Below are 17,240 nucleotides of genomic sequence, written 5' to 3'. Positions count from 1 at the left end.
CAGGGCGCGGGTGTGCGCGGGGCATGGGTACAGAGAAGGCCGGGCCTGCTTCCCTGCAGTGCTGGAGCCTGGGGCCCAGGGTGCTTCTGCCGGCTGGCTTTGGGAGGGCAGGTGCTGATGGCGGAGTGAGGGAATGGGGAGGCGAGGCCTCTGACCACGCAGACCATAGCCCAGGGCCCCCAAGGCCCATCTCATGGAGCACAAGCCCAGGTCCTCTGGGGGGCGTGTTCCCCCAGGAACCAGAGACGGAGGACACCCCCAGCTGGAGGGGCCGACCATCTCCCTGGAAGGGACGTGTGGGCACAGGGACACCACACCCTGGGCAGGAGGAGACCCCGGGCAGGCCTGCACAAGGCCCCTCGACACCCCTCCATGACACCCACTTCCTCTGCCCCTCGGCCCAGCCGCCCTTGTGAAAACCCGCAGGGGGAGGCTGCTGCGTGGAGCTCAGGGTGCGTGGGCGGGGCCATCGGGGGCTTCTGGCCGGGGCCCCCCTCACCCCAGCCTTCGCGGCTGATGGCGGCACCTTCCACCCCCCGCCACCACCTTGGGGTGGCTGGCCCCAGCCAGGTGTGCCACCTGGAGCAGAGGCGAGGGGGTCGGGCCAGCGGGGCCGGGCACACAGTGGACAGTCGCCTGGGGGCAGACACTCAGGGATGGGCAGAGCAGAGGGCCACTCGGGGTGGGAGGTGCACTCTGCGGGCTGAGCCCGGGAGCCCGGGGCTGTGGACACAGCACCGTCCAGGCAAGTGCAGGCTTCCCCCCGGGCGGTGGTGGCTCCAGGCTCAGACCCAGGCTCCGAACGCGCTCCACCCTCTGGTCTCTGCAGCCCCTCTGGGGCTTGATCACTTCTGTGCCCCGAGAGGCCCATGTCCACACTTGTCCCCGTGACCCGCACCCCCAGGACTCCTGAGGTGCCCTGTGTGTGACTGTGTGTGTCCCCGTGACCCGCACCCCCAGGACTCCTGAGGCGCCCCGCGTGTGCCTGTGTGTGTCCCCGTGACCCGCACCCCCAGGACCCCTGAGGCGCCCCGCGTGTGCCTGTGTGTGTCCCCGTGACCCGCACCCCCAGGACCCCTGAGGCGCCCCGCGTGTGCCTGTGTGTGTCCCCGTGACCCGCACCCCCAGGACCCCTGAGGCGCCCCGCGTGTGCCTGTGTGTGCTGTGTCTGCATCTGGGCCCAGCACAGGACCTCGTGGCCCCGCCCAGCGCGGGCCACTGCCGTGCCCCACCCGAGGCCGAGCACACGTTCCTTTTAAGGCAAAGATCTGCTGTGCGAAGCTGAGGGGAAAACATTTCCCTGGCATTCAGGGAGCATTTTTCCTTCCTGTTTCTCTTAAATAAACCACTAGCAACTTTTCAAAACAGAAGAACAAAAAGGGCAAGGTCAGGAGCTGCAGACCTTCCATCCTGTGTGATCCCCTGACCCCTGTGCCTCGCTGGGGCTGGAGCGGGGGGCACACAGAGTGTCTTGTTGGTGCCCCATGCAGGGTCCACGGTGTGTCTCCCCCAGGCGCCCGGGCCCTCCGTCTGAGACCGGCCCCACCCGCTAGCCAGGCTGCGTCCCCCAGGCCTGTGGCTGCCCCTCGGGTGGGGGCCTTAGCGAGCATTTGCGCCCTCGGATGCCCCCGCCCCCATCCCAGATGGCCCTTCCTCAAGAGTCCACAGCTGAGGGCAGCCTTTTCTGGTCGGTGGACTCAGGACAGGCTGAGGGACCGGCCATTTATTTGCTCAGAGTCGGGATGGTGCACTCGAGTGGGGGAAGAAGACGAGCGTCTGTTCTCAGGAACCTCCCCCACCCTCCTCGAGAGCCCGACCAGCCTTGAAACGTGGGTGCGAGCAGTGTGACCCCACGTCGGCCCCGGGGCCCTGCTCTGGACACGGCACACACTGGCTCCTTCTGCCCCAGCCTGCGGAAGACACGGGAACTCGGGTCTAACCCGGCCCAGGCTGGCGTCCCGGCCGCGGATCCGGCTGCTCCGTCGGGCGGTTTCCTCCCTGGAGGATGTGCCACCCCTCCGTCTCGGGCCTCGGGCCGGGGGGAGGCCGGCTGTGGGCCCACCACCGTCCCCACTGAGGTGGGGCTGGGGCTCCCTCAGTCCCAGGAGCGCTGGGTCTTGGTTCTCAGCGTCCAGAGGACACTTCAGAGGCGTGTGTCCTGTTATACGGCAGCAGACTCTCAGCGGATAAGAAAGAAAAACATTAGTGAGAAGTGGCCGTATCGTCAAATCTCTGTGACATCAGCTCGCGCCGACGTCTGTGCCTGGAACCGCGTGGGGCCGCTTAGCAGGCGTGCGGGCAGGGGGCTGTGGGGACAGCAGGCCTCGGGGCGGCCTGGGGCACTGGCGCAGAGCAGGGCCTCAGCATGGCGGGCTGCTGGCCCCCTGTGTCGAAGGATACCCTGTGAGGCTGCGGGGCCGTGGTGTCACACGTTGGGGGGCGGTGAGCTGGCTCGTATGGCCACTCTCCTGACCTCGGGTGGGCTGCATGCCCCCTGTTGCCTCGGGTTCCAGGCTTGGGCCCTGACAGGGCAGGGAGGGCAGAGGCGCAGGGTGGCTTCCACCCACACCAGGGCCCCAGGAGCCGTAGCCCCTGAGCTGCCCCCCAGAGCCGGGCCTGCAGCCTCCACGCCTGCCTCCGCCGTGACCCCTGCCTCTCTTCTCTTCGCAGGAAGTCCAAAGCCAAGCCCAACGGGAAGAAGCCCGCTGCCGAGGAGAAGAAGGTGTACCTGGAGCCAGAGTACGCCAAGTCCAGAATCACGGACTTCGGGTTCAAGGAGCTGGTGGTGCTGCCCCGGGAGATCGACCTCAACGAGTGGCTGGCCAGCAACAGTGCGTGGGGGCGGGGGTGGGGCGGGGCAGGGCGGGCTCTCGTTTCCCCGGGGACCCCCGGAGCTGGTGCTCAGCATCTGCATGCACAAGCTGATTGAAGCTGAGGCACGGGATGGCCAACCCCGCAGGGCCTTGGGGTCCCTGCAGAGACAGGTACTCGGTGCGGGTCCTGGTCGCACCGGGGGCGGGACACCATGGCAGGGGGAGGCTGCGGGACGCAAGCGTGGCAGCAGGGCCAGGATGGGGAGGGCCGCGGCCTGGGGGCGGCTCACCTGCACCTGCCAGCCAGGCTTGGCGCTCAGCTCACGCAGCACCCCCGCAGGGCCTTGTGCTGGCTCTCCTCAGAGGAGCGGTTGTCTCTGTGGCCGCGAGCTGGTGCTGCCGGCCATGTCAGTGGTGTCCCCGACCGGCTGGGGATGGCAAGAGCTGGGGTGTGAGGTTTTCTGCCCAGGCCTTCGTGGAGGGCACTTGGTCTCAGTGGCCAGGGGCACTCTGCCCAGCTCAGCACCGTGGCCCGTGCTGCCCGCCCTTGAGGGCAGTGCTGTGCTGAGGCTGTGGTCTCTGGTCTGGTCAACACCAGCCGCCACGCCCAGGGCCTGAGGAGAGGCTCTGGTCCCCTTGGGCCCGCAGGACCCTGGAGGCGAGGCGGCCCCGGTGTGGCCCTCAGGCTCCGCTTTCCCTTCGCAGCCACGACGTTCTTTCACCACGTGAACCTGCAGTACAGCACCATTTCGGAGTTCTGCACGGGTGAAGCGTGCCAGACCATGGCCGTGTGCAACACGTGAGTGCGTGCCCGCCGCTCCCGCCCGGCCCTCCCCACGTGTCCTTGTCCCGCCACGCCCGCCCGGCCCCTCCCGGCCCGCCCACGTGTCCTTGTCGAAGTCTCACCAAGGCTGCTCCCCTGTCTCCAGAGGCCCCACCTGGTGGGGAAACAGGAAGCAGAGCCCAGCAGAGGGGGAACCCGGGCAGCATGGGTCCCCCTGGGCACAGGTGCAGGGAGCCAGCCGGGCCCTGACGGGCTGTGTCCTGGGGCAGAGACATTTCCACAGGACATGCCCACCGTGCATCCTGAGACCGCGGGGCGTGTGCAGCCAGAGACACTTCCTGGTGCTGGTCCCGCCGGCTAAGGGCCAACTCGGAGCTCACACTGCATGAGGAGGTGCTGCCGGCCCACGGGGCTGGGATGCTTTGGCGCCACCGGCGCAGTGCCCTTCCGCAGGCCTGGCAGGGCTGCTGTCTTCTGGAAATGGGCACCCCGAGGACTCCAGGACACCCCCGCCTCTGCAGCAGCTCTTGAAGCTGCACGGGTAGGAGAGCCACCATGTGGCCCTGGGCTCACCCCCAGCCTGGGGGGCAGAAGCCACGGAAGCGGCAAGAGGCCACGTGGGCCAAGGGGGAGGCGCGGAAGCTCCTCTCTGACAGCCTCCGTCAGGGTCAAGGCCTGCGTGCCGGGCTGACACGAGCGTGTGCGAGCAGCCAGCGTCCACTAGTGGGCGTGCTGTGCTGCCGCGGGCAGCCCAGCTCAGACCCGGACAGGGGGCCCTGCTCTTGCTGAGACCCCTGAAAGCTCAGCCCCACAGAGGGCGTGAGTGCAGAAGACGGCTGCTCTCCACTCCTTACTCACCCGGCGAGAGCTGCGGATGGCATACTCGGGTGTCACTGTGTCCCCAGAGAGCCACAGCCCGGCCTGGCCCGCAGAGGGTGTGGCAGTGCTGGGCGCATGCGCGAAGTGAGCCCGGGTTCCTCGGTGTGAGGCGGTGTCCTCTAGAGCAGACGTGGCCGGGCAGCCAGAAGGAGGCAAGGGCAGTGTGGCATCGCCCTGCCTACGGCACCCTCGCAGCAGGTGCCTGGCCAGGCAGTGTCAGAGGGGGCCTGCGGGCTGGCGGATGCGGACGCCAGGGCCCTCCTGATGCACCACCAGGCACCCTTCAGGCACCAGAGTGCTTGAGAAGAGGCTCCTTGAAGGGGCACAGGATTTGGTGTCCGGCTGACCTCTGTCTAGATGTTGGCTCTGCCACATCAAACTTGGAGATCTGGAGATCTTCAGAATTCTGTTTAGTCTTCCTACCTGTAACCTGCTTTATAGGGCTTTTGTAGGTTTATATCAATGGTTATTGTTGTTCCTTCATTCAGTAATGCACGACTCTTTGTGACCCCATGGACTGCAGCACACCAGGCTCCCCTGTCCTTCACCATCTCCTGGAGCTTGCTCAGACTCATGTCCATTGAGTCAATGATGCCATCCAACTATCTCATCTTCTGTCGTCCCCTTCTCCTCCAGCCTTCAATCTTTCCCAGCATCAGCATCTTTTCCAGTGAGTCAGCTCTTCGCATCAGGTGGTCACAGTATTGGAGCTTCAGCATCAGTCCTTCCAATGAATATTCAGGACTGATTTCCTTTAGGATGGACTAGTTGGATCTCCTTGCAGTCCAAAGGACTCTCAAGAGTCTTTTCTAACACCACAGTTCAAAAGCATAAATTCTTTGGTGCTCAGCTTTCTTTATGGTTCACCTCTCACGTCCATACATGACTACTGGAAAAACCACAGCTTTGACTAGATGGACCTTTGTTGGCAAAGTAATGTCTCTGCTTTTCAATATGCTGTCTAGATTTGTCATAGCTTTTCTTTCAAGGAGCAAGCGTCTTTTCATTTCATGGCTGCAGTCACCATCTGCAGTGATTTTGGAGCCCAAGAAAATAGCTTTTGAATGTTGAGTTTTAAGCCAGGTTTTTCACTCTCCTCTTTCAGCTTCATCAAGAGGCTCTTTAGTTCTTCTTCACTTTCTGCCATAAGGGTGGTATCGTCTGCATATCTGAAGTTATTGATATTTCTCCCTGCAATCGTGATTCCAGCTTCTGCTTCATCCAGCCTGGCATTTTGCATGATGTACTCTGCATATAAGTTAAATAAGCAGGGTGACAATATACAGCCTTGACATACTCCTTTCCCACCCAGTTTTGAACCAGTCCATTGTTCCATGTCCAGTTCTAACTGTTGCTTCTTGGCCTGCGTACAGATTTCTCAAGAGGCAGGTCAGGTGGTCTGTTATCCCCATCTCTTTCAGAATTTTCTGCAGTTTGCTGTGATGCACACAGTCAAAGGCTTTGGTGTAGTCAATAAAACAGAAGTAGATGTTTTTCCGAAACTCTCTTGCTTTTTCAGTGATTCAGTGGATGTTGGCAGTTTGATCTCCAGTTCTTCTGCCATTTCTAAATCCAGTTTGAACATGTGGAAGTTCTCGGTTCATGTACTGTTGAAGCCTGGCTTGCAGAATTTTGAGCAGTACTTTGCTAGCGTGTGAGCTCAGTGCAATTCTGCGGTAGTTTGAGCATTCTTTGGCATTGCCTTTCTTTGGGATTGGAATGAAAACTGACCTTTTCCAGTCCTGTGGCCACTGCTGAGTTTCCAAATTTGCTGGCATATTGAGTGCAGCACTTTAAAAGCATCATTTTTAAGGACTTGAAATAGTTCAGCTGGAATTCCACTACCTCAACTAGCTTTGTTTGTAGTGATGCTTCCTAAGGCCCACTTGACTTTGCATTCCAGGATGTCTGGCTCTAGGTGAGTGATCACACCATCGTGGTTATCTGGGTCATGAAGATCTCTTTTATATGGTTCTTCTGTGTATTTTTGCCACCTCTTCTTAATATCTTTTGCTTCTATTGGGTCCATACCATTTCTGTCCTTTATCGAGCCCATCTTTGCATGAAATGTTCCCTTGGTATCTCTGATTTTCTTGAAGAGATCTCTAGTCTTTCCCATTGTATTGTTTTCCTCTATTTATTTGCATTGATCAGCGAAGAAGGCTTTCTTATCTCCTTGCTATTCTTTGGAACTCCAGATGTATCTTTCCTTTTCTCCTTTGCCTTTCACTTCTCTTCTTTTCTCAGCTATTTGTAAGGCCTCCTCAGATAAGTATTTTGCCTTTTTGTGTTTCTTTTTCTTGGGGATCATAGAAAAAGCAAGAGAGTTCCAGAGAAACATCTACTTCTGCTTTATTGACTATGCCAAAGACTTTGACTGTGTGGATCACAACAAACTGTGGAAAATTCAGAAAGAAATGGGAATACCAGACCACCCTACCTGCCTCCTGAGAAATCTATATGCTGGTCAAGAAGCAACAGTTAGAACTGAACATGGAACAACGGACTGTTTCATAATTGGGAAAGGAGTATGTTAAGGCTGTATATTGTCACCCTGCTTATTTAACTTATATGCAGAGTACATCATGCATAATGCCGGGCTGGATGAAGCACAAGCTGGAATCATGATTACAGGGAGAAATATAAATAACCTCAGATATGCAGACGATACCACCCTTATGGCAGAAAGGGAAGAGGATCTGAAGAGCCTCTTGATGAACGTGAAAGAGGAGAGTGAAAAAGCTGGCTTAAAATTCAACATTCAAAAAACTAAGATCATGGCATCCAGTCCCATCACTTCATGGCAAATAGATGGGGAAACAGTGGAAACAGTGACAGACTATTTTCTTGGGCTCCAGAATCACTACAGATGGTGAGTGCAGCCATGAAATGAAAAGACACTTGTTCCTTGAAAGAAAAGCTATGACAAATCTAGACAGCATATTGAAAAGCAGAGACATTACTTTGCCAACAAAGGTGCGTCTAGTCAAGGCCGTGGTTTTCCCAGTGGTCATGTGTGGACGTGAGAGGTGAACCATAAAGCGAGCTGAGCGCCAAAGAATTGATGCTTTTGAACTGTGGTGTTGGAGAAGACTCTTGAGAGTCCCTTGGACTGCAAGGAGATCCAGCCAGTCCATCCTAAAGGAAATCAGTCCTGAATTTTCATTGGAAGGACTGATGCTGAAGCTAAAGCTCCAGCACTTTGGCCACCCAATGCAAAGAACTGACTCATTGGAAAAAACCCTGATGCCGGGAGAGGCTGAAGCCAGGAGGAAGAGGGGATGACAGAGGATGAGATGGTTGGATGACATCACCCACTCGATGGACGTGAGTTTGAGCAAGTGCTGGGAATTGGTGAAGGACAGGGAGGCCTGGCATGCTGCAGTCCGCAGGGTTGCAGACTCGGACACGACTGAGGAACTGAACGGAACTTCTTGAGGATGGTCTTGATCACTGCCTCCTGTCACAAACCTCCATCCATAGTTCTTCAGGCACTCTGTCCATCAGATATAATCCTTTGAATCTAGTTGTCACTCCCGTTGTATAATTGTAGGGTTAATTCAGGTCGCACCTGAATGGTCCAGTGGCGTTCACTGCTCTCTTCGGTTTAAGTCTGAGTTTGGCAATGAGGAGTTCATGATCTGAGGCAGTCAGCTCCCAGTCTTGTTTTTGCTGACTGTATAGAGTTTCTCTATCTTTGGCTGCAAATCGGTCTGATTTTGGTATTGACCATTTGGTGATGTCCATGTGTCGACTCGTCTCTTGTGTTGTTGGAAGAGGGTGTTTGCTATGACCAGTGCATTCTCTTGGCAAAACTCTGTTAGCCTTTGCCTTGCTTCATTCTGTACTCCAAGGCCAAATTTGCCTGTTAACTACAGGTATCTCTTGACTTCCTATTTTTGCATTCCAGTCCCCCTGTGATGAAAAGGACGTCTTTTTTTGGTGTTAGTTCTAGAAGGTCTTGTACGTCTTCATAGAACTGTTCAACTTCAGCTTCTTCACCATTGCTTGTTGGGGCAGATTACTGTGATGTTGAAGCAAACAGATCATTTTGTCGTTTTTGAGACTGCACCCAAGCTCTTCACTGTGGGCCCTTTTGTTGACTATGAGGGCTACTTCATGTCTTCTGAGGGATTCTTGCCCACAGTAGTAGATATAATAATGGTCATCGGAATTAAATTCTCCCGTTCCAGCCCATTTTAGTTCACTGATTCGTAAAATGTCGACATTCACTGTTGCCATCTCCTGTTTGACCACTTCCAAATTACCTTGATTCATGGACCTAACATTCCAGGTTCCTATGCAATATTGTTCTTAGAGCATCGGACTTGACTTCCATCACCAGTCACATCCACAACTGGGTGTTGTTTTCATTTTTTTTCCGTCTTTTCATTCTTTCTGGAGTTCTCTCTCCACTGTTCTCCAGTAGCATATTGGGCACCTACCAACTGGGGAGTTCATCCTCCTGTGTTGTATCTTTTTGTCTTTTCGTACTGTTCGTGGAGTTCTCAGGGCAAGAGTCCTAAACTGGTCTGCCAGTCCCTTCTCTGATGGACCACGTTCTGTCGGAAATCTCCACCGCGACCAGTCTGTCTTGGTGGCGCTACGCGGCATGGCTTATAGTTTCATTGAGGCAGACAAGGCTAATACTCTGCCTAGGTTTGTCATAGTTTCTCTTCCAAGGAGCAGATGCCTTTCTAGGAATCGTTCAAGACCAAGGAATGGAAACTCACATGAGTTAGTTTAAAAGGAAATGGGAGGTTTATCAGAGGTCCACAGAGCCGTGTGCTGTCTATCACAGGGCCCTCAGGTCCACCCAGGGCCCAGAGTGGGGCTGCAGCCCAGGCCGGACACTGTTTCCACCCTGCTGATGCCTGAAGGGCTGGAACCAAAGGGGAGTTTGGAGTCCCAAGAGAAGAGAAGGAGGCCTGTGCCCGCAACACATTTGAAGACCTAACAGCTGAAAAGTTACAAATTTGGCCAAGACACAAACCTACAGATTCAGGAAGCCTAATGAGTTTGGGCTTCCCTGGTGGCTCAGAGGTTAAAGCGTCTGCCTGCAATGTGGGAGACCAGGGTTTGATCCCTGGGTCGGGAAGATCCCCTGGAGAAGGAAGTGGCAACCCACTCCAGTATTCTTGCCTGGAGAATCCCATGGAGGGAGGAGCCTGGTGGGCTACAGTCCACGGGGTTGCAAAGAGTCGGACATGACTGAGCTACTTCACTTTCACTTTCAGTGAGTTTGAAATAGGATAAACCCAGTGAATCCACCACAGGCACATAATCAAACTGCTGAAGAGAACACGCTGTAACAGCCAGCGGAGCCAGCAGCATCGCCCCTGTAGGGCCGTGGCGGGGTGGCTGTGGCCGTCCTCACCCACCCGGGGCAGGGGGAGGCCCCACAACGTGGCTAAGGTGCTGAATGGAGACAGCAGCCTCCCGGGAGCCCACACACTGCTCTTCAAGGACGAAGGTGAGGTAGGGATGGCTGTCAGTGAGGGGAGACTTGGAGAGCTCACTTGGCATGCAGTGAAGGAAGCAGTGCTAGGTGGGGCCGTAGGGCAGAGGACACGGGGAGACGTGATAACTGCCTCTTCTCTTCAGCTCTTGGAGACATGTCTGGTAGGTGAGCAAAAGCCACAGCTGCGACATGTCTCCAGTGTGTGCCTGCAGCACTGAGACAGTGGCCGCCTGGGGCCAGGCAGAGAGCCCTGTGTGCTGGTCGGCTTTCTGACTCCAGATGTAGAAGAGGTCCTGGGCGCCAGGTACCGGGTGGAAAAGTCAGGATGTGCTTTGTAATCCTTTGCTGCTGCTGCTGCTGCTAAGTCACTCAGTCGTGTCCAACTCTGTGTGACCCCATAGACAGCAGCCCACCAGGCTCCCCCGTCCCTGGGGTTCTCCAGGCAAGAACACTGGAGTGGGTTGCCATTTCCTTCTCCAATGCATGAAAGTGAAAAGTGAAAGTGAAGTCTCTCAGTCGTATCCGACTCTTAGCGACCCCAATGGACTGCAGCCTACCAGGCTCCTCCGTCCATGGGATTTTCCAGGCAAGAGTACTGGAGTGGGGTGCCATTGCCTTCTCCGTGTAATCCTTTGAGCAACCTCTAAAAAAGTTGCATAAGGGACATAAATCATAATAGATAAATTAAAAGGAAATAGTGCCAAGCAAGGCAGGAAATATAAGGAGTGAAAAGCAAAGGGAACAAATAGTAAACGATTGTGAACTTAAATTCAGACAGATCCGTCATCGCAGTTAACGTCGTGCTGTAAGCATGCTGGTGACGAGACAGAGGCTGTAAGTTGGGGCTTTTTAAATGAACCAGCTGTGCAGGGAATATGAGAAAGTCACTTTAAATGCAATGACATTGGCAGGTTGAAAATGGAAAAAGAAATGCCAATAAAACATAAGTCAGAAGCAAACTAAAGTGGCTGCGCTCATACCAGACAAAGCAGACTTCAAGTCAAGAAGTACTGACCTTGAATGCATCTGTGCCAAATAGCAGAGCTTTCACACAAAGCAGACGGGCAGAACCGCAAGGACACATGCTGTGGTTGCAGATTGAGCACTCCTCTCCTGGTGGTGTGTGGACTAGTGGGCAGAAAGCCGGCACGAACTGGGACTAAACAGCACCGTCAGCCAGCTGGACCGGAGCGACGTTTGCCCCTTAGTAGCCAGTCCGCATTCCTTTCAGGTGCTCTGGGGCACTCACCACAGGAGGTCCCGTCCTGGCTCACAAAACAGACTACGAACTAGTCAGAGGTGCGGAGTAAGTTATCCGACCACAATAGTTACGTTTGAAATCGGTAACAGAAAAGTCTCCAAACGTTTAGAAATCAGCATACTTTTTTTCTCTTGCCATGCTGTGTGGCATGTGAACTCTTAGGTCCCTGATCAAGGCAGATCGAATGTGTCCCTGACATTGGACACACAGTCTTAACCACCAGAATGCCAGGGACATCCCAAGAAATTAACACACTTTCAAATACTCCATGGGTCAGAGAGGAAGTCTCCAGGGAAATTAGAAAATGTTATAAAGGGAAATAAGAATGCAGCATATTTGAACTGCACTTGAGATGCAGCTAAAGCAAGGTTTAGAGGAACGTTTAGAGGATTAAATGCTTATTTTGGAAGAAGAAAGATCTCAATTCAGCCTACGCTTCCATATTAAGAAACTGGAAAAAAAGAAGCGTGTAGTGCGTGCATGTGTGTGTTGTCGTGTCCAGCTCTCTGCAGCTGTAGCCTGCCGGGCTCTGTCCGTGGGTTTTCCCAGCAAGAATCCTGGAGGCGTTGCCATGCCCTTCCAGGGGATCTTCCTGATCCAGAGATGAACCTGCGTCTCCTGTGTCTTCCTGCATTGCAGATTCTTTACCACTGAGCCACTGGGGAATCCCAGAAAAAAAGAGCAAAAAACAAAACCCTAAATTGAGCAGAAGAAAAGAAATGATAAAATAGGAACAGAAATCACTGACATGGATTTCTGAAAACAAATGAAACCAGAAGCCGGTTCCTTGAAAAGAGAAGTAAAATTGAGAAACCTCTAGTAAAACTCACAAAGGTAAAAAGAGACAAGACAGATTATCAATATAAGGAATAAAAGAGGAAGTAACTATAAAGCCAGCAGAAATTACAGGGTAATAAGGAAGCTTCAGAAAAATCTCTGCTTATGTAAATTTAACAATTGAGATTAAATGAACTAGTTCCTTGGAAAGCACAAAATATCACAATTGACCCAAGATAGGTAATGCAGTAAGGCAAGAAAAAGGGATAAAAGTCAGTTAAATTGGAGAAGAAAATAAAACTGCATTTGCATACAGCATGATCGTCTATGTAGAAAAGCCCAAGAACTCTAGCAAAAAGTTGAATCAATAAATTTAGCAAGCTCAACACACAAAAAACCAATCATAGTTTGTGTCCTAGCAGTACAAGCGGAACACAAAATCGATGGAGTCACATCATGTACAGCAGCTCCAAAAGCAGTGAAGTACTTCGACGTAGACTTAGGGAAACGATAAAATGCAGGTGAATGGAGCCGAAGACCAGCGCAAGTGGGGAGGCGCTGTGTTCCTGGACGGGGAGACAGCACACCAGAAGCATACACGTATTTAGTGCAGTTTCAGTCAAACTCCCAGCAGAGTTTTTATCTGTAAATAAGCTGATTATAGAATGTACATGGAGTAGCAGAACCCCTAGAATAGCTACAGTGATTTTGAAAAAACAGTCAAATCGGTAGAGTCCCACAGTGCTGTGCTAAGAGTTACTATAAAACTGTGGTGACCAACACTGTGGTGGTGGTGAAGAGGAGACACAGGTCAGTGCAACAGAGCAGAGTCCAGAAATGCATCCCACAAACATGGCCCCTTGATGTGTGACAGGGGTGCAGAAGAATTCCGTGGAGAAAGAATAGTCTTTTCAACTAAAGCTGTTAGAAAAACCAGTCATCCAAATGTCTCCTTCTGCCAGAGTTGACTTGAAGTAAATCTTAACTCTCAATACAAACCATAAAACTTTCAGAAGAAAGCACAGGAGAAACCTTCATGATGTAGCATTAGGCGAAGAGTTCTTGGTCATGACACAAGATACAGTCCATTGATGAAGGAGAATCAGTAAAGTAGACTTCATCAAAATTTAGAACTTTTGTTCTGAGAAAGACACTTGAGAGAAAGGAAGGACAGACTGCAGACTGACCCCACATCCCTGGAAGGACTGTTGGCTGGAGGGGTCAGGACCTCACGGCTCACAGTGAGGAGTCGGATTATCACTGGGCAGAGGACGCAGACCGGTCACGGGGGTGCCCCGTGCCCCCACGGGCAGAGGAGCACCAGCAGCAGGTGGAGCACACGGATTCAGACTTGGCTGTGCGGGCGTCTGTGACCTCCTCGCCACGTGCCGGCGCAGAGGGAGGGGGCGCCGGTGGGGCGGCCGTTGCTGGGACATCTCGGCGTTCCTGCTGTGGACTCGGCTGTCCTGCTTCCGAGCATCCACCTGAGAGAAATGGGAACTGGAGCTCAGGCAGACACCTGCCAGGAGGGTTTGCAGCCTGACCCATAGTTGCCCCAAACTTCAGGGCACCCAGGCGTCGTGATGGACTGGGGCATCCACACAGGAGTCCATCTCAGTGACGAGAAAGGCAGGACGGGTGGCAGAGCCGGGCTCCAGACACCACCCGAGTTCCTGAGGACGCATCGCTAGCGTGCAGGGACTGACCAGCAGGCCAGGGGCCGGGCTGAGAGCTGTGCCCCATCATGTGTCCTCTGTTGGGGTTAAAACCCATCAGGCTGCACGCCAAAGCCAGACAGCTTTACTGTGAGACAGTGCAAAAATAAAATGAGACCGGAGGAGAGGAACGCTGAAAGCAGCGGGTCCCTGCTGCCACGGGGGCGGGGCAGCAGCAGTACCCCTGAGGAGCTGGTGTCTCCGGGTCTGGACCTCATGGAAGGGTCTCCTGGTTTCGAGCTGCAGTGGTTTTTCTGACTCTGGCACTAGTGGCCAGGGGTATCAGCACCAAGCAGGGCTGGGGAATCGCTGGGGTGGTGCTGCCTCCCTCCCTGCACCGGCCCTGGGACCCCAGGGGCCTCCGTGAGGGGAGGGGTGCATCATCTGTCCTCTCAGCGCATCCTCAGGCGGGGCAGGGGCCCGGGCAGGGGACAGACGGTCAGCAGGGCCACCCTGTGGTGGGGAGGGCTCTGGATCCTTCCTGGGTGTTTGCTTCCTGGGGGCCCGCAGGGAGCTCAGCCAGCTTCTCAGGGCTTTGTCTGGCTCGCTCCGGGGCCTTGGGGGGCGTGCAGGTGCTGGGCTCTGCGGGGCCCGCAGTGCTGGGGCAGCCTGGGCGCAGCCGTGGCAGGGAGGCCTCGCCGAGGTGGAAGTGGCTGGCAGGTGTCATCTGCCTTCTGCAGTGGGGAGGCCGGGGCCTGGAACCCATTGGCAGTCAGGGCTGTGTTCCCTTGTCCACAGAGGGGCGGCCTTTTTCCTGGTGGCCTGCCCATTTGTTGTGGGCTGTGTTCCCGTCTTGCAGCCTGACCCCTGCCCACCCAGGGGCACGGATGAACTCACAGGCGAAGGGGGTGAGAGGAGCCCTGGTTCCTGCTAGAGGAATAGGTGTGGGCAGCAGGGCTGTTCTGAGGTCCCCTGGGCTGTGTCTTTTCTTTTGGCCAGGAGAGATGGAGAGCCTGCTGTCCTGACAGCAGGTCTGGCCAGGTGTTGGGAGTAGGGGGGTGCCCTGTGGCTGACACCCAGGGGTGCTTAGTGAGCTCAGGAAGTCAGGGCAGAGTGCTCAGGGCCAGCCTGGGGTCCTGGCCTGCGATAAGTGGAATGGTGTCGGGGAGAGCTGTCAGTTCTGAAGCCCAGTAAAGACAGCGGGAAGGGGGCGGGGTGCTGGCAGAGGTCTGATGGGGCAGGGTTGGCGCCTAGGCTGAAGAAGGGGTGCCCTGGTCATCGCCCACTGACCCGGGCAGCCTGCAGTTCCCCACTCCCTGCCAGTGGCTCCGTGCAGCCCTCGGCCAGCCCGCCTGCGGACACAGGGCCCCCTGCTGGGAAGACTGGAGCCCACCTGGGGCGGGAGGGGAGAGTGGGACATGGCGGCTGCAGGGCCCATGTCTGGAGGACAGCAGAACAGCAGCGTTACGTGAACTAGGAGATACGCCTGGTCTCAGGGCTGGGCTGGGGTCCGCATCTCCCAGCGCCCTGACCCACCCCCACCTGCTGGGGAAGTCTGTGAGGGACCCAGGGACAGGGGCCCCCTCACCCCACCCGGCCCAGGGCGCAGGTTTGGCCCATACTGGGGGCAGCAGGGAGCCGCCTGTGGGGCGCTTGACTGTGTTGGTCACTCAGTCACGTTTGACTCTCTGCTGCCCGTGGACTGTAGTCCGCCAGGCTCCTCTGTCCATGGGATTCTCCAGGCAAGAGTACAGAAGTGGGGTGCCAGTCTCTTCTCCAGGGGATCTTCCCGACCCTGGGATCGAACCCAGATCTCCCGCACTGAGGGCAAATTCTTTACCATCTGAGCCACCAGGGAAGACCCGGATCCTGACAAGGCAGGGCCTCCGGGGAAAGATGGGAAAGCTGTCTGTTAACGTTAACCGTTAACGCAGGGGGAGGTCCCGTGTAGAGCAAAGCCTGAGCACGGCCAGCTTTCCTGGCCGCCCGTCACCGCTCGCCTGTCCCCACAGACAGTACTACTGGTACGACGAGCGGGGCAAGAAGGTGAAGTGCACGGCCCCCCAGTACGTGGACTTCGTCATGAGCTCCGTGCAGAAGCTGGTGACCGACGAGGACGTGTTCCCCACGAAATACGGTGCGTGTCCCCGCCCCGCCCCGCCCCGCCCACGACCCCGCCCACTCGAGGCTCTGCGCCCTGAGCCGCCAAGGCAGCACCTGGCCCATGGGCGGTACCATCGCCCAGGCCCCTCCTCTGCGGCCAGGGCACCGAGCGCCCTGGGCGCTGGGCCGGCTTCGGCCGGGTCGCGGGCCCCTGGTCCCAGAGGCGCCCGGCCCAGCGGGGAGAGCGCTCACCGTCGGGACCCCGCTCGGCGCCCAGTCACTCGGGCGCTGCAGGCGGGCGCACAGGGAGGCCTGCGGCGGGGGGAGGGAGACAGACCCCGATCCGGGGCCGGGGTGGTGACCCGGCCGCCCCGCAGGCCGCGAGTTCCCCAGCTCCTTCGAGGCCCTGGTGAAGAAGATCTGCAAGTACCTGTTCCATGTGCTGGCGCATATCTACTCGGCGCACTTCAAGGAGACGCTGGCGCTCGAGCTGCACGGACACTTGAACACGCTCTACGCGCACTTCATCCTCTTCGCCCGCGAGTTCAACCTGCTCGACCCCAAAGAGACGGCGGTCATGGACGACCTGACGGAGGCGCTGTGCGGCGGGGGCGGCGGGGACGGGCCGGGCGGGGCAGCGGGCGCACAGAACCACGTCAAGGAGAGGTGAGCCCGGCGGCGCCCGCGCGCGTCCGTGTCTGTGCGCGCACGGACTGTGGGCGCCCGGACTCTGGCGTCGGCCCCGAGAACCTTGGACTCCGCTCGTCCGTGGCAGACACCTCCGGGGCCGCCCGTCTGCGTCTCCCTCTGGGGTCTGCCCCTCCGGGTCTTCCGCGCCCGCCCCGCCCCCGGCTCGGCCTTGGCCTCCGGGGAGATACGCAGCGGGGCGGGGGCCCTTCCCCGCGGCGGGGCCCGCAGGCTTCGCTTCTGCCGCCCATTGTCTTGGCTCGGGCTGGAGTGGCTTTTAGAGACCCCGGCCTGGCTTTCTCCCTCCGCCCGATCTGGACTCTGGCTCAGGGCCGGCTGGAGGGGCGGGGAGGCCGCGTGTCTGGAGCCCCGCGAGCTGCAATGTCTCCCTCCGCTGTCCTGACTGCCCAGGAGGGGAACGGGGCTGGCCAGGCTCCGGGCTGCGGTGCCCTGCGGGGCGGCCTGTGCGGAGCCGCGGCCGGGGGCAGGAGAGCCTGGTTTCCCTGTGCGGGTGTAATAAAGAGACTTCTCTCAGGTCAGCTCCTGTGTGTGTCCTCAGCGTCTCGGCGCTCCGTGCTGTGGCGGCCTGGCCATGCGCCCTGCTCCTCACATGGCCTGGGGCAGCGCCCTCCCTTGCATGCCAGCCCACGAAGCTCTCACTGAACACAGCTGTGCTGGCCGAGAGCAGGTGCTGCCTCCCTGCCGGGGCTCACCGGGGACTCCCCTGCTGCACGTGTCCACAGGTTGCCAGGAGCTGGGGGCAGGGCTGTGTTCTGTGGGTCAAGTTCCCAGGGGTTATGGACCCTCCGGTCTCCCTGTG

The 17,240-nt window shown here is 56.9% G+C and overlaps 1 protein-coding gene across 2 annotated transcripts in view; it reads left to right on the top strand.

Moving 5' to 3' along the window:
* The window catches only part of MOB2 (MOB kinase activator 2), a 52,832-nt gene extending 35,873 nt beyond the window's left edge, over positions 1 to 16,959 (top strand). For both annotated transcript variants that reach the window (XM_027531188.1, XM_027531187.1), the window contains exons 2-5: positions 2,671 to 2,831; positions 3,519 to 3,612; positions 15,643 to 15,767; positions 16,111 to 16,959. In XM_027531188.1, coding sequence (XP_027386989.1) covers positions 2,671 to 2,831; positions 3,519 to 3,612; positions 15,643 to 15,767; positions 16,111 to 16,403 — 673 coding nt within the window. In that variant the 3' untranslated portion in view covers positions 16,404 to 16,959. The remainder of the gene's footprint in view (positions 1 to 2,670; positions 2,832 to 3,518; positions 3,613 to 15,642; positions 15,768 to 16,110) is intronic.
* The last annotated feature ends 281 nt before the right edge of the window (positions 16,960 to 17,240 follow it).

Source organism: Bos indicus x Bos taurus, chromosome 29, assembly GCF_003369695.1.
Source record: "Bos indicus x Bos taurus breed Angus x Brahman F1 hybrid chromosome 29, Bos_hybrid_MaternalHap_v2.0, whole genome shotgun sequence".
NCBI classification, from domain to species: Eukaryota; Metazoa; Chordata; class Mammalia; order Artiodactyla; family Bovidae; genus Bos; species Bos indicus x Bos taurus.
This window is presented reverse-complemented; position numbering and strand designations above follow the sequence as displayed.